The 16,702-nt window shown below is 44.2% G+C and overlaps 1 protein-coding gene across 2 annotated transcripts in view; it reads left to right on the forward strand.

Moving 5' to 3' along the window:
- Positions 1 to 600: 600 nt before the first annotated feature.
- ELOVL2 (ELOVL fatty acid elongase 2) overlaps positions 601 to 16,702 on the forward strand; it is a 78,237-nt gene continuing 62,135 nt past the window's right edge. For both annotated transcript variants that reach the window (XM_036351888.1, XM_036351889.1), the window contains exon 1: positions 601 to 880. In XM_036351888.1, the coding sequence (XP_036207781.1) occupies positions 878 to 880 (3 nt within the window). In that variant the 5' untranslated portion in view covers positions 601 to 877. The remainder of the gene's footprint in view (positions 881 to 16,702) is intronic.

Raw genomic sequence — 16,702 nt, forward strand, 5'->3', positions numbered from 1 at the left:
AGGAGAGGAGAGGAGAGGAGAGGAGTGGAGAGGAGAGGAGAGGAGAGGAGAGGAGAGGAGAGGAGAGGAGAGGAGAGGGGAGGAAGGGAGGAAGGGAGGAAGGAAGGAAGGAATTTAAAGCCCAAGATCTAAAATCCCATACTCTCTGTTCACAAATAAGTGGTAAAATAACCATTGGCGGCATTAGCCCCCGGAATCTGGAGGCAAGCGTAGTGCCAGAAACGGAATCTCCTGCTCAGACTGACCTACTGCTGACCTCATCCCTAAAGGAACCCCACTAATTCGTCTTTCTAAACCACCTACACCCGCAAATCTGCATGAGCAAGACCATTCTCCCTAGAACATGAGCTTGAAAGCCACGGAGCCCAGCTAACAGCAGGACCAGTGCCCTGGCGGTCTACATCTCCGTCCTCCCACTGCTCCCCGCAGGCATCGCAGCCTCCCAGGGAGCGGACACGGAACGTGGAGCCCTCGAGCCGGTGGGCGCCCGCTGAGCCTGCAAAGCACCGCCCGCCCGGCAGGGGGCGCCGCGGTCGAGCGGGAGAAACCGGGCACCCGCGAGGGGGCGCGCGAGGCCGCCCCGAGCGGCCGCCCGGCCAGCCCCGCCCCTCCCCAGCCCCCTCGCGAGGCGGCGGGCGAGGCCCCGGCCAGGGGAGGGGGCGGAGAGCGGCGGGCGCCCGAAACGGCCCTGCGGCTCGGAGCGCCGCGCTGGAGTGGCGCGAGCCCGAGGGGGCGGGGAGGCGCGGGGGCGGCGTGCGTGCGCTGGACGTGGGTGTGGGTGGGTAGGGAGCGCGGCGCCCGGGAGCGCGGGCAGAGGACGCCGGCTACCCTGGACAGCGCATCGCCCGCCGGGGTCGCTGCGCCGCCGCCGCGGATCATGGTGAGTGGGGCCGCGCGCCGCCGCCGCCGCTCTTTCTTTCTTTCTTTCGCTCCCGGACCGACGCGCTGGGCGGGAAGGGGCCGAGCGGGTGGCCGTGCGGGAGCTGCGGGTTCGACCGCTGGAATCCGTCGCTGTCGGGGGGCCGGCGGGTCGCGGGCACTTGGTCCGGGTCCGCGGCCCCGTCCCGGCCCCTCGAGGCGCCCGCTCGCGTCAGCCCCCCGTGGGGTGCACGCGGCCGGCCGGCGCCCGGAACGCCCGACGAAACCGCCCTCTCCTCCCTCCGCACACGCTCCCGCAGCCATGCCCGCGGCCGCCCCCAGCCTCCCTCGCCCCGGCTTCCTCCCGCACACGCTCGCGCCCTCCGCCCTCCGCTCCCGGCGTGGCGAACGGCGTTTCCCTCGCGCGGTGCCGACCCCGCGTCGGGAAATTCTGGGGTTTGGGCTCTAAACGGTTGGACTCAGGTCTCCCCGCGCGGTGCCCGCCGTCCCGGGGGTGTGTCAGCGCGCTGGCCCGCGCCTCCCTGGCTTTGCACGGCGGGGTCGGGCAGGTTTCCATTCGTGTGCCGGTGTGTTCTTTCAACAACTCTCCGCCCCGGTCCCCGGCCAGCACGGGGCTCTGCTGGACAGGAGCTCCGCGCCTGGGGAGAGAGGAGGTGGTGGCGGGGCGCGGGGTGGGGGGATCGTGCCTGTCCGTGTCCCATGACCTGCCTGGAGGTTTTGGCGGCACAGCCTGGTTGTGTGGCTAGAAAAGATTAAGTGTGTGGTGCCGCGCTCCAACACCAGCCCCAGGCAAAACGTGGAGACCACGTTTGTCTCCGGTGGTCCGTGTTTTATCTTGGCTTCTCTCCTCCCTCCCATATGGTTTCCTCGCCACTTCGGGGCTGGTAAAATATGCTCATCCGCTGTTCGTTCCCCACTCCAGCTGACACTAATCAGTCCTAGATTTTTGCCCTCTCTACCCGTGCAGGTGCACACTATGTATCTGATTCTATCTGAAGCCTTTTTTCAGTCCACTTTATCTAAAATGCCAGCCTTTCCCACCCCGTTCACCACAGTTCATATTCCCCTGAACTGCTTCATTTTTTTTTCTTCATCTAATATTTAACTCACTATAGATTTTGTTTATCTTGTTGATTGAATATGCTCCCCACCAGAATGTAGGTTTCAGTATGACTGAGATTGTTGTCATGTTCTTCACTGCTATATTTCTAGTAGCTGCAACAGTGCCTGGCACATAGTAAGTGCTCAATATATATTTTTTTAAATTAACCCAATAAAGCAGCATACTTTATGCAAATGTGCTAATGGGAAGCAGCTATGCAACTATAAGGATTATCTACCCAACTGACACTTGGTGAGAATCTCAAGTGAAGTTTGAGAGGAGGGACATTCTTGGAAAGAAGAGCGTGGATTTGGTGACCCTCCGTGAAAGGAGTATTGGGTGGCCATCATTTATGCCTGGGTCTGTCAACTTCATGCTCTGGACACCTTGACCCCTCCGTGGACAAATCATTTTTAGGGCTAACTGGCTCTCTCCTTCCAGGTCTGAACCTTTGTTTCAACTTATTATGAATTGTAGCGAGTAAGGGAACAAGTCCAAGGACAACCCCCTAATTGGATGGAAGAGTTGTGGGAATTAATCTGAAAGAGCCAAAACTAAGGGCAAGCTCTTATAAGCTCTACTCTATACAGTTGTGGTACTTCTCTGTAGATAAGCATTTCTCAGTAACTTTGAGTCTTCAGAGGAGCTATTTTTAAATCCAAGTCATCTCACGATTTTTTAAAAATACAGGGTCTGGGGTGAAAGTCATAAATCAGTGGGTCAGTTGAGAGAGATACCCCTTTGGATTCATGTTCGACATGAACACTCTCACAATGTCTGTACTAAATAGTTTTACTCCAAAACAGATTCTTCCCTTGAAATTCCCTTTTGGTTTTCCATTTCCATAATGTAAATTGATGGCAATCTTTGTGTTAAGCCTATGGATGTGGGTGTCTGTGTGTGCGTGTGTGCATGTGTGTATGTGTGTGTGTGTGTGTGTGTGTGTGTGTATATATATATATATGTATATGTATGTATATATAAAATTTGAGCCAAACTGCTTGATAAAATTTACATGGGCTAGTTTCTGAAAATGGTATAATTATAGCCATCACTGTACAAGTGCAGCAGTGCTATGATTGCTGTTTAGTCAGATAGGTGGTAGAAATTACAGGTAAAAAGCAAAGGAAGATAAGTTTGTATTTGAAATTAAAATCAACCAAACAAACAAATTAAAAAACACCTTATTTTTTTAGTCCAATTTATATTTCTAGGAGATTTTGCTATGTTATGATTCCAGTCAAAGAATCAAGCCGTTTTTTCTATTTCTTTAAAGTGTTGCATTTTCAAGGAATACAAAATCCATTTTAAAATTTTCCAGTTGGTTAAGCTTAATTTTTGTTTCTTCAACAAAATGTTGCAATTTAATCCAGTTTTCTCCAAAAACAGTTAAATCACAGTTTGGGAGCTTCAGATACTTTTATAGTTTGAAAGACATTGTTTAAAATTTAAGTGGGTCCATGTCATCTATCTAGTTATATACAGAAAACAGGGCCCTGTCGTCCAGGATTGTGTCCACAATCATCTCCATTGTACCATCTAACTTGATGGGTTTGGGTTTTGTTTTGTTTTGTTTTTAATACATTTTATTGACTTTTTACAGGGAGGAAGGGAGGGATAGAGAGTTAGAAACATCGATGAGAGAGAAACATCGATCAGCTGCCTCCTGCACACTCCCTTCTGGGGATGTGCCCGCAACCAAGGTACATGCCCTTGACCGGAATCGAACCTGGGACCCTTGAGTCTGCAGGCTGACGCTCTATCCACTGAGCCAAACTGGCTAGGGCTGGGTTTGTTTTTTTGTTTTTTTTTTTTTTTTTTTTGGGGGGGGGGGTTTAAGAGCAGATATTGATAAAGGGCAAGAAGTTGCCCTGGAGACTCTTATTTAGGCCCAGCAGGGTGAAAAGATGCCAACATCAGTAGCTTATCATAATTCTAAAGTTACACATTTACACATTTGTATTTTTTCTTAATCGAACTTTAGGACATCGCTGGTATATCACTGACTCTGACAATGAACCATTCTAATAAATTGTTAGTTTAAATGTAACCATTTAAAAATCTAACAATTTAGTCATTGCAGATGACAATGAACCATTCTAATAAATTGTTAGTTTAAATACAACCATTTAAAAATCTAACAATTTAACCATTGCAGGGTATAAATTGTTCTGGAATTGATGATGTGGCAATTTAGAGCTTCAGATTTGGGGTCAGTCATGAGTTTGAATCCCAAGGCCAACATTTAACTGTGACTTTGGGCAGATTAACTTCTTTAGACCTCAGTTTTTTCTTTTATAAAAGAAGACTGCAATATTTCTAAGGTTATTGGGAGAAACAAATAAGATAATGCATTTTTTAAAAACATTATGCTGCCCTGGCTGGTTTGGCTCAGTGGATAGAGCGTTGGCCTGTGGACTGAAGGGTCTGGGATTTGATTCCAGTCAGGGGCACATGTCTGGGTTGCAGGCTTGATACCCAGTGGAGGGCATGCAGGAGGCAGCCAATCTGTGATTTCTCTCATCATTGATGTTTCTATCTCTCTCCCCCCCTCTCCATTCCTCTCTGAGATCAATAAAAATATATATATTTTTTTAAAAAAGGAAAAGCAATTCAATGTTTTAAAAAAACAATGCTTTGAGTGCTCAGTAAATAAATATTAACTATTATAATGATGTGTTCTTTTTCTCCCACATCTGTTTTCAGTTGAGAGACCTCAGAATGATGTCTGTGATTCACCTCTAAGTTCTCTTCCCTTATGTGATGCTGATACACATCTATATCAGCAGTGTCCAGTAGAAATAGAATGCAAGCCACATAGTAATTTTTAAATTTTTAGTAGTCACATGAAAACAGTGGTTCTCAACCTTCTGGCCCTTTAAATACATTTCCTCATGTTGTGACCCAACCATAAAATTATTTTCGTTGCTACTTCATAACTGTAATGTTGCTACTGTTATGAATCGTAATGTAAATATCTGATATGCAGGATGGTCTTAGGCGACCCCTGTGAAAGGGTCGTTTGACCACCAAAGGGGTCGCGACCCACAGGTTGAGAACCACTGCATTAAAAAGTCAAAAGATATGAAATTGATTTTTAATATATTTCATTTAACTCAATTCATGCAAATATTATTTCAACATGTAATCAATGTGAAAAATGTTAGCGAGGTATTTTCTTTTTTATCTGAAATCTTCAAAATCTGGTGTATATTTATACTTACAGCACATTCAGTTCATGCTAGCCACAATTTCAAGTGCTCCATAGCCGCATGTGGTAAGGAGCTACTGTATTGGACCAAACAGCTCTAATTTACCTCTTTCTTCACAGCTTTCAAATTTACCTCTTATCTGTTAGGCCCTTTCCACTCGGGAGAACTCACTGCCACCCTAAACCTCGCATTACGAAAAGAAAGCTCATCTTTCAGACTCGCCTCTCTGTTCCCTTTTGCTGTTAGTAATTCCACCAGCTCTCAAGTCTACTGTGTCTGAAATCTGATTCTTACTCTCTTTTTTCTTTTATGTTGTTTATTGTATAATATTCTCATATTTTTACCTGAAAATATCATTAAATCTCTTCTCCTTTCCTCTCCAGCCCTCTCTCTACTATTCCTACCTTTTCTACAGGTTTCCTCTTTTGTGATCTCGGTGTTTTTAACTTGTTTACTTGGTTATTTTTTCAAGGCTAGGTTCATCATTTTCATGTAGTAACTTAATGCTGGGGGGCTCTAGTCTCCTATTATGTTCAAAGATTCTCCCCCTTCCTTTCTTGACAAATGTAGTTCTCTCCCTCTGACTCACTGGGTTCCACATTCTCTCCACTCTTTCATCAGCCCTTTTTCATGTTGTCACGAATGCTTTTTATAAGTACCGCGCGCTAACTGATTGCGCCACTGGAGCTCCAGCCCGAATGCTTTCTATTTTATAGTTTATGTCTATGTTAAACACCTTTTCTTTATCAGATAGTTAAGACATATAATTACTTTAACTGATAATCTGATGTTAAAATGATCCACCCAAATAAAGAAGCACAAAGGAAGGAAAAAAATAAACCGTGGAAAGGGGAAATGAAACTATTTGAATTTTATCTACTTTGAAGAAATAGAGTACCTGATTAATAATAATAATAATGATAGCAACAACCACAACAGTATGACACTTGACATTTACTCAGCGCTTTATAGGAAACAGAACTTTCTCTGTACCTAGTAAATAGAGGCACAAAACAAAAGAATGGACCGAAAGTCAGGAAACCTGGTTTCTAGTCCTGGCTTTATTATTTTTTTTTTAAAATATATTTTATTGATTTTTTACAGAGAGGAAGGGAGAGAGATAGAGAGTTAGAAACATCGATGAGAGAGAAACATCGATCAGCTGCCTCCTGCACACCCCCCACTGGGGATGTGCCTGCAACCCAGGTACATGCCCTTGACCGGAATCGAACCTGGGACCCTTCAGTCCGCAGGCCGACGCTCTATCCACTGAGCCAAACCGGTTTCGGCAGTGGCTTTATTATTAACTAGGGGCCCAGTGCACCTTGAAAGGAACTGTTGGCTGCGGGGCTGTGGTGGGCGTGGGTGGATCTCAGCCCATTTTCCGCACCGGGCCCCTCCCCCTGAAGCCCTCCAGCAGCCCCCACTGACACCACTGCTCCCACGCGCTGATAGCACCGGCTCCACTCACACGTGCTGACAGTGTGGAGCAATTGGGGCCGGCGCCGTCAGCGGGTGCGAGCAGCGGCTGCTGCCCTGATCGCCCCTCAGGAGCAGGGGGAGGAGGAGAAGCCCTCAGGGGCGATTGGGGTCAGCAGCAGGTGCGAGTGGGGTTGGTGCTGGCAGTGGGTGCGAGAGGGGGCTGCCAGCTCTGATTAACTCTCAGGAGTAGGTGGAGGTGGAGAAGTCCTCGGGGGATCGGAGCAGGCAGCCACACCTCGCACCAGCTGACAGCGCTGAGTGATCGGGGCCTGGGGACTGGTAGCGGGTGCAAGCGGCAGCTCCAGCACGGGCAGCGGGTGTGAGCAGGGCCGGCACTGGCAGCAGGTGCAAGTGCCCGGCGGGACCGTGGCGCATGGGAGCAAAGGTTTTCAGTAACCACCAGAGGCTTGCCCCAATAATAGCAACCGGTGCCCCGCCTTGGTCTGGCACCCCCCCGCTCACCTGCTCCACCATCCCACTGCGGCTGATGCCCGCCATGTTCCACACGTGCCCCCTGGTGGTCAGTGCACGTCATAGCGACCGGTTGTTTGGATGTTCCACCGTTCAGTCTATTTGCTTATTAGGGTTTTATATATATAGACTAGCTCTGTTCCCTTCAGTCACTTTGAGACACTTTATTTACCTGCAAAATGGGGTGTTTTTTGTAAGATCATTTTGTCAATCAAATGGGGCTGACCATCACACTGGCTGGATCTTCCCTTAGAAAGCTGTACCGCTGTCTGCTTAATTCATTCTTAATCAGACCTACCTTAACCCCTCTATTTAAAACTATAACCTGCTCTCCCACATTCACACATCAGCTCTTACACAGCTCTCTTTTTCCCCCCTGTAACACTTATAACCTGAATATGACTCATTTACATAACACTTGGAATCTTCTAATAATTTACTTATTATGCGATCTTGTTTGTCCCTTCCTACCTGAATGCCAACTCTGAGAAGACAGATTTTTGTTTGCATTGTTCAGTGACACATCTCTAGGCTGAACTTTCCCCTAGTCACAAAATACTGACTTCTGTGCATGGGCCACGAAGTTTCAATCGCACTGTACATGCGTGCCCGCACGTGGTATTTTGTGGAAGAGCCACACTCAAGGGGCCAAAGAGCCGCATGTGGCTCACAAGCCCCGTTTGCGGACCACTGCCCTAGGCAAAATGGCACTTAGAGGCTATTTCACCTCCCTCTCTCCATAGGCTAGGGAATTGTCATTGCTATTCTTTTATAGTTTTAAGAAAGGCATTATCTGCTTTCCTTTGGCCCTTTCTCTATTCAGATTCCTAAAAGGAAATGGCATGTATCACACGTTTGTTTGTTTTTTAGATTTATTGCCTGAAGTCTGCTTCTAACTCACCAGCCCAGAGCAGTTTCACTGTTGTGTAAGCCCTGCTCTTCATTAAACAATGGTCTGGTTATTACATCACCCCCTTAAAGGTCCTGCTGCTGCTACTAAAGTACTTCCATGTCCCTTTTGTAAATGAGGTTTACTATATCATCCTTTTCTTTTTACAGTTTTTAAAATCCTCACCTGAGGATATGTTTATTGATTTATTTTTTTTTTGAGAAAGAGAGAGAGAGAGAAACATTGATATGAGAGAGAAACATCCATCAGATGCCTTTTGTACATACGCTGACTGGGGATCAAACTCACAACCTAGGTATGTGCCCTGACCGAGAATCGAACCTGCCACCTTTTTGGTGTACAGGACGACGTTCAACCAACTGAACCACCCTGCCAGGGCTTCTTTTTACAATTTAAAAAGTAAATGGAAATGTCCCGGCTGTATTCTATTTCTGAAAACACTAATCTTATTGGTGCTCACTTTGAATAAGGTATGTAATAGTCATAAGTCCTTAGTACAAAGTTTGCAATTAATTGTTTGCACTATTTCTTTTGAAGGAAAGAATTATACTCTCTACATAGAATACCAGATTTTATAAAAGTGATACCAAGGAGACATGAAAATACAGGGTATCCCCCCACCCCCAAATGTATACACACACTTTGAATAATTATAAAAGCAGTGATTAAAATATATTTCATTTTCAAAATTGAGCTGTCAGCTGTTAAAGTGTGTATACATTTTTTTAGGACACCCTGTATATTACCTCAGTAAACTTTTGATTAAATATACTCATTGATTTACTCATTTAACACATGCTCAATAACAGGCAGTTATTGAGTGAATAGGCGCTGTCAGTCAGCAGTAGCTGAGCCTTCAAGTCACTCAGGGCAGTAAACGTGCTTTCATGTGTGTACCATTTTATCCAACATAAAAACTTAGTCTAATAAAGTGACTAATGATGCCATTACAAAAAAAAAAGAAGAAGAAAGCTGACACTAAACTCTTTTACTTCTTTATCATTCCAAGAATTGGTTAGGGCCAGGCGGTGGTTGGTAATTAAAGAGCCAAAATCATCAGGATTGATAAAGCTGAGATCAAGACTCTGTCTGTTGTTACACTGGAGTATTCAAAAGCTGTCAGTTCAGGGAGAGGAGAAAAGATCCAAACAGCTGTCTGAGAGGCAGCCTGGGCAGAAGGAGCATGAACTCAGGAATTAGACATGTTTCAGTGCACATTCCCAGACGGGGAAGCCAGACCTACTGACTCAGGACCTCTGAGTGAGGGGCCTAGAAGTCTGCACGCCAGGAATCAAGTTCACACAAAGTTGAATAGTGCTCAGGGAGCTCAAAGGAGTGAGGGACTACTTCCTGGCAAAAATGTTATTGTATGCTTCATGAAGCAGTTGGGATCAATGCTGAATCTGAATAGGTTGGATTTTGATATGAAGGAAAAGGGAGGAATGTAGAATTGAGCAGAACATTCCATTTAAGGAAATAAGTGGTTAAGGACCCAGAAAGCAATAGCAGATGTATTTGAGGAACAATATACTATGAGCAATATATAGACAAGGTCATGTTTTCACAGAGCCTAGTATAGATTAGGTGTTCAATAATACATTTCTGAAGGCTCTGGACCAACTGATAATTGTATGGATCAGTTAAATTTTGAATAGTATTGCATCTGAAGCTATCTCTCCCACCTCAATGTAAGCTCTATAAGGGCAAGAATGTTGAATATCATATTTTCCACTGTAATTCCAACACTAGGATGAACCGGCACGTCATAGATACTTAAAGAATACTTGTTGGGTAAATGGACAGATGTGTAAATTAGCTTTCTCATGTTTGAGGAAACTGAGACTCAGAGATTTTATTATTTACTAGTAGTCATACAACTAAGTGAGTGGTGGATTGGGGATTCAGACCCACTTTCTACCCATGTCTCTTGTCTTCTACCCCATTGCTTGCTTCATTATACCAATTGTCTTTTCTGATACCCTAGGCCTGTGGTTGGCAAACTGCGGCTTGTGAGCCACATGTGGCTCTTTGGCCCCTTGAGTGTGGCTCTTCCACAAAATACCACATGCGGGCATGCACGTACAGTGCGATTGAAACTTCGTGGCCCATGCGCAGAAGTCAGTATTTTGTGGAAGAGCCACACTCAAGGGGTCAAAGAGCCGCATGTGGTTCACGAGCCGCAGTTTGCCGACCACTGCCCTAGGCATTTGCAGCAAGACTGAAAAAACAGACCATAAAAAGTGACAGGTTTGACCATATCAAAATTTAAAATTTTGAGATGACAGAAGACACCATAGGTGGAGATTTAAAAAAAAGGCAGCAGACTAAAAGAAGGTATTTGCAATCTATATAGCAATATAGGTTGTTATATATACAAATAACTTTTAAAATCAATAAACAGAAGACAGGCAATCCACTAGAAACGTGGATAAGAGTTATTAAATGGCAGCTCACTGAAGAGGAAATCTGCACAGCCAATAAACATTTTACAGACATGGACCACTGCAGTAGTAATAAGGAACTGCAAATCAAAACCATCCCACACCCATGAACTTGGCAAAATTTAAAATTCTGACAGAGAGTCCCATGAAAATTTTAGAGCAATATGGTAGTTTTTACTAAAATTAAAAGTATATTTCTCAAACAACATAGCAATTTCACAACTAGATTTATTCCCAGAGAAATTCTCACTTATAAACACAAGGAGATTAGTATAAAAGCAACATTTTTTGTAATAGCAAAAAACTGGAGCAACCTAAAATATCAGTAAGGAAATAGATATATAACAATATACTCCATACCATGATGGGGTATGATACAGCAGTTACAGTAAACGAACTAGTAACAACATGGTAGGTCAAGCTGCAGAAAGATAAGTATGATGTAATTTATATACCGGTATATGTGTACACATGTACAAAACAGTGCTGTTTTTGTTGTGAATGTAGATGTATAAAAATCTGGACAGGAGGGCTTGACATCAAATTTATTACAATAGTTATATCTGATGAGGGAACACGGGACACAGGATTAGGGAGATAGACAAAGGGAATGACAAGTTTATCAGTTAGATTTTATTTCTCAGTTCCCAGCACCTAGTAGGTATATTCAAAGATATTTATGGAATTAATATTAAAATATTTGAAACAAATATGACCCAATTTTAACACGTGTGATGTATTTATTCTCTACATTTTTATGCCTTTACATTTTTTTCCCAAGTTAAGATAGGTTTAGATTTGGGATCTGCATTAGAGTCTCAGGTCAGAGATCTGGTAGGTGTAGCACATGAGGGACAGGGGGGCCTTCTACTGTTTTCTTAACCCCTAATCCTTTCTTCTTGGTTATTGAACATTTGAAAGGCCTTACGAGGTCAGACTGAGCATCTGTGCGGTTTTGGAGAACTAAAGGACAGTGTAGACGGGCGTGTTTGTCATTCTCAACATCAGTTAGAGGAATAAGGGTATTTTCCCATGTGTGGAAGCAGCATAGCAAATACTAACAATAATAGCAATTAGTAACATTTAATAACACTTATTGAATTCTTAGTACGTCCCAGGTACTGTTGTAAAAACCTTTCCTGTATTCACGGATCCTCCCTGCAACCTTTGGAGTTGGTACTGTCATTTCCTTTTTGCAGATAGGGAAACTGAGGCAAGTTGGGGAAAGAAGTATAAAAGGAAAGCATTTTTACTCAAATTATATACCATAAATATTTGTGTTTCCCAATCAAACATCAGTTATGAAAAGCTTCTGAACCCACTGCATGTCCTATACTCTCACTTTTCTTTCTCTAGTCCCTCGTTTACCCAGTGTTGTCTTTGAAAATATTTATGTCGAATATCTTTTGGATCCATTTCCAGTGTTACACCTCAAACTGTAATTTTGCTACTCTCCTTTTTACACCACTGCTGATTAAAAAAAAAAAAATCACTATTGAGACAAGCACTGATTAAAGAAAAGATAATGTATAATGTCGCCTCTCTAGAAATTTTCCAAGTATGACGGCAGTGGGAGATATAAGGATATGGTGATATGCCACTGAATTGGAGTTTAAAAATGCAGGACAGTGAATGGATGTCTAGTAAGTTTCTACTTAGTAACAGGCCTGTCTTAGATGCTTTTCCAAACATGACATCATTTAATCTTCACAATATTGTGAAGTCAGGATTATTTTTCTCCTTTTATAGAATACTAGAGGCCTGGTGCACAAAATTTGTACACGGGGGCGGGGCTGTTTCTCAGCCTGGCCTGTGCCCCTCGGGTAGGGTCCCTAGGCCTGGCTGGTGATCACGGCCTATCGGGACTTTCCTTCTCCTGGCTGCTGGCAGCTTGCCCTGCCCCTGCCACTGCTTGCCATCTGTACTACACTGCCCTCCTCTCTCCCGCCACTGGTTGCCTCCCTCTCTGGGCGACGTGCCTGGGGTGCGATCGCTTGGCTGGCCTGGGCCTTCCACTGCGGGGCGATTGTTGGCCAGCCCCACACACCCACCACAGCATCACTGGCCAGTGGCCTGAGCCTCCCTCTGTGGGGCGATCTAGTGTGATGGCGGGGCCCCCCAACCAATTGCATCGCATCCACCTTGGCTGGCCTGGTGCCAGTGCATGTCATAGCATGGTCATCTGGAAGATCATCCAGACAGTCGTTCTGCTGTTCAGTCATTTGGTTGATTTGCATATTATGTTTTTATTATTATAGATGGCAATGTTATGCAGCTATTTAGTGTCAGAGCCAAGATTAGCACCCTTGTGAAACTTCCATTATTTTCAGCTACTTACTGTCAGGGCAAAGACCAGAATCCTTGTGAAACTACCATTATTTGCAACAAACCACACTGAATGCCATGCTACCTGTTTTAGCAATAGCCTTAAGTGACCACCTCCCCACACACAAGACACAGGATTGGCTAAAAATAATCACTATCTGAGGGGCAGGATGATACAGCCTTCCTATAAGCCAGTGGTTCTCAACCTTGGCCGCACATTAGAATCACCTGGGAATCTTTAAAAAATCCTGATTTCTAGGCCTCAATTCCAGGATTTTTTGAGGATTCCCAGAGCAGGCCGGCCAATCCTGCTGCCCCACCTGGCCGCCCGGGTCGGGTTGCACACGGGCGCCCAGGCGGGCCAGGTCGAATATAGCAGGCCCGGATGGCAGCAGGGCAGGCGGGATGGCTCTGTCCCACCCCACCGTCCCGGGTGGCAAATACCAGGCCCGGATGGTGGCAGGGCAGGCAGGATGGCGCTGACCCGCCCTGCCTGCAGTATGCAAATTAGCTGCCATCTTTGTTGGCAGTTAATTTGCATATCATGCTGATTAGCCAATGGGAGGCGTAGCAAAGGTATAGTCAATTACCATGTTTGTCTATTATTAGATAGGATATGAGTGAGGTGATGTGATATTTATCTTTCTTCGACTGGCTTATTTCACTTAGCATAATGCTCTCCAGTTCCATCCATGCTGTTGCAAATGGTAAGAATTCCTTCTTTTTTACAGCAGCATAGTATTCCATTGTGTAGATGTACCAGTTTTTAATCCACTCATCTGCTGATGGGCACTTAGGCTGTTTCCAGATCTTAGCTATTGTAAATTGTGCTGCTATGAGCATAGGGGTGCATATATCCTTTCTGATTAGTGTTTCTGATTTCTTGGGATATATTCCTAGAAGTGGGATCACTGGGTCAAATGGGAGTTCCATTTTTAACTTTTTGAGGAAACTTTATACTGTTTTCCATAGTGGCTGCACCAGTCTGAATTCCCATCAGCAGTGTATGAGGGTTCCTTTTTCTCCACATCCTCTCCAGCACTTGTTGTTTGTTGATTTGTTGATGATAGCCATTCTGACAAATGTGAGATGGTATAGCATTGTTGTTTTTTAAATAGTTCTTTACCTTCACTTCTTTACATACATATCTCCCACCCCAACCATAGCCTAAAATGGTTGCCCATATGCAATTTCATACGGACTCAATTGAATCCCACTTTGAGGAGCCCTTATCCTGAGCAGGGCAACAGGTAAAACTTGATCCCAGTGGAGATGAGTTTCTTGACATAGTTTGGTTATATTTTTCTTCAAGGTGTGATTCATCTTCTCTACCTTCCCAGAAGCCAGAGGTCTCCATGCCATATGGAGTCTCCACTTGATTCCTAAAAATTTACTAACCTTCTGTATAATTCCTGAAACAAAAGCAGGTCTGTTATAGCTCTGGATGCTGCCAGGTAGGCCAAAGATGGAATCATTTCCTTCAGAAAGGCTTTCACTACCTCGAGGATTTCTCCGTTCTAGTAGGATAGGCTTGTCCCCATCCTGAGCAGGCATCAACAAAGACTAGCAAATATTTCCACCTTCGGACCCTTCATTGGTGTAAAGTCTGTTTGCCAGTCCTCAAATGGGTATTGTCCTTGGTATTGTTCCACTTCTTTCTTTCTTTTTTTTTAATTTTGTTTTATTGCTTAAAGCAGGGTTGGGCAAAGAACCCACTGACTTGAGGGCCACAATGGGTTCTTAAACTGGACCGGGGGGCCAGAACAAAAGCATGGATGGAGTGTTAGTGTGAACTGATATAAATTCAAAGTAAACATCATTACATAAAAGGGTACGGTCTTTTTTTTTTAGTTTTATTCATTTCAAAAGGGCCGGATCTGGCCTGTGGGCCGTAGTTTGCCCACGGCTGGCTTAAAGTATTACAAAGAGTATTACATATGTCTCCTTCCTCACCCCCCCCCCCCCGCGCCTTGACATTCCTCCAGCCTCCCCTATTCCCCAGTGTCTTATGTCCATTGCTTATGCTTATATGCATGCATACAAGTCCTTCAGTTGATCTCTTACCCCATCTCCCGCCCCCAACCCTCCCCAGCCTTCCTGCTGTAGTTTGACAGTCTGTTCGATGCTGCTCTGTGTCTGTATCTATTATTGTTCATCAGTTTATAATGGTCTTCATTATCCATAAATGAGTGAGATCATGTGGTATTTTTCTTTCATTGGCTGGCTTATTTCACTTAGCATAATGATCTCCAGTTCCATCCATGCTGTTGCAAATGGTAAGAATTTCTTCTTTTTTACAGCAGCATAGTATTCCATTGTGTAGATGTACCACAGTTTTCTAATCCATTCATCTGCTGATGGGCAGTTAGGCTGTTTCCAGATCTTCGCTATGGTAAATTGTGCTGCTATGAACATAGGGTTGCATATATCCTTTCTGATTGTTGTTTCTGTTTTCTTGGGATATATTCCTAGAAGTGGGATCACTGGGTCAAATGGGAGTTCCATTTTTAACTTTTTTTTTTTAATATATTTTATTGATTTTTTACAGAGAGAAAGGGAGAGAGATAGAGAGCCAGAAACATCGATGAGAGAGAAACATCGATCAGCTGCCTCCTGCACATTTCCTACTGGGGATGTGCCCGCAACCAAGGTACATGTCCATGACCAGAATCAAACCTGGGACCCTTCAGTCTGCAGGCCGACGCTCTATCCACTGAGCCAAACCGGTTTCGGCCATTTTTAACTTTTTGAGGAAACGCCATACTGTCTTCCATAGTGGCTGCACCAGTCTGCATTCCCACCAGCAGTGCACGAGTGTTCCCTTTTCTCCACATCCTCTCCAGCACTTGTTGTTTGTTGATTTGTTTATGATAGCCATTCTGACAGGTGTGAGATGATACTTCGTTGTTTTGATTTGCATCTCTCAGATGATGAGTGACTTTGAGCATGTTTTCATATGTCTCTTGGCTTTCTGAATGTCCTCTTTTGAAAAGTGTCTATTTAGGTCCTTTGCCCATTTTTTGATTGGATTGTTTTGTTAAGATGTATGAGTTCCCTATAAATGTTGGAGATTAAACCCTTATCGGTGATAATATTGGCGAATATGTTCTCCCATGCAGTGGGCTTTCTTGTTGTTTTGTTGATGGTTTCTTTTGCTGTGCAGAAGCTTTTTATTTTGATGTAGTCCCATTTGTTTATTTTCTATTTAGTTTCCAGTGCCCTAGGAGCTGTATCGGTGAAGAAATTGCTTCGGATTTTGTTGCCTTTGGATTCCTCTAGTATTTTTATGGTTTCCCGTCTTACATTTAAGTTCTTTATCCATTTTGAGTTTATTTTTATGTATGGTGTAAGTTGGTGGTCTAGTTTCATTTTTTTGCATATATCTGTCCAGTTTTCCCAACACCATTTATTGAAGAGACTGTCTTGACTCCATTGTATGTTCTTGTCTCCTTTGTCAAATATTAATTGAGCATATTGGTTCAGGTCAATTTCTGGATTCTCTGTTCTATTCCATTGATCTATATGCCTGTTTTTGTGCCAGTACCAAGCAGTTTTGAGAACTGTGGCTTTGTATTACAGCTTGATATCAGGTATTGAGATCCCACCTACTTTGTTCTTTCTCAGGATCGCTGCAGCTATTCGGGGTCGTTTTTGATTCCAGATGAATTTTTGGAGAGTTCGTTCTAGGCCTGTGAAATATGCTGTTGGTATTTTAATGGGAAGTGCGTTGAATTTATAGATTGCTTTGGGTAGTATGGACATTTTAATGATGTTGATTCTACCAATCCACAAACATGGTATGTTCTTCCATCTGTTTATGTCTTCTTCTATCTCTTTTTTCAGTGTCCTGTAGTTTTCTGAGTAGAGGTCTTTTACCTCT

This window comes from Myotis myotis, unplaced genomic scaffold (genome assembly GCF_014108235.1).
Source record: "Myotis myotis isolate mMyoMyo1 unplaced genomic scaffold, mMyoMyo1.p scaffold_m19_p_2, whole genome shotgun sequence".
Classification (NCBI taxonomy): domain Eukaryota; kingdom Metazoa; phylum Chordata; class Mammalia; order Chiroptera; family Vespertilionidae; genus Myotis; species Myotis myotis.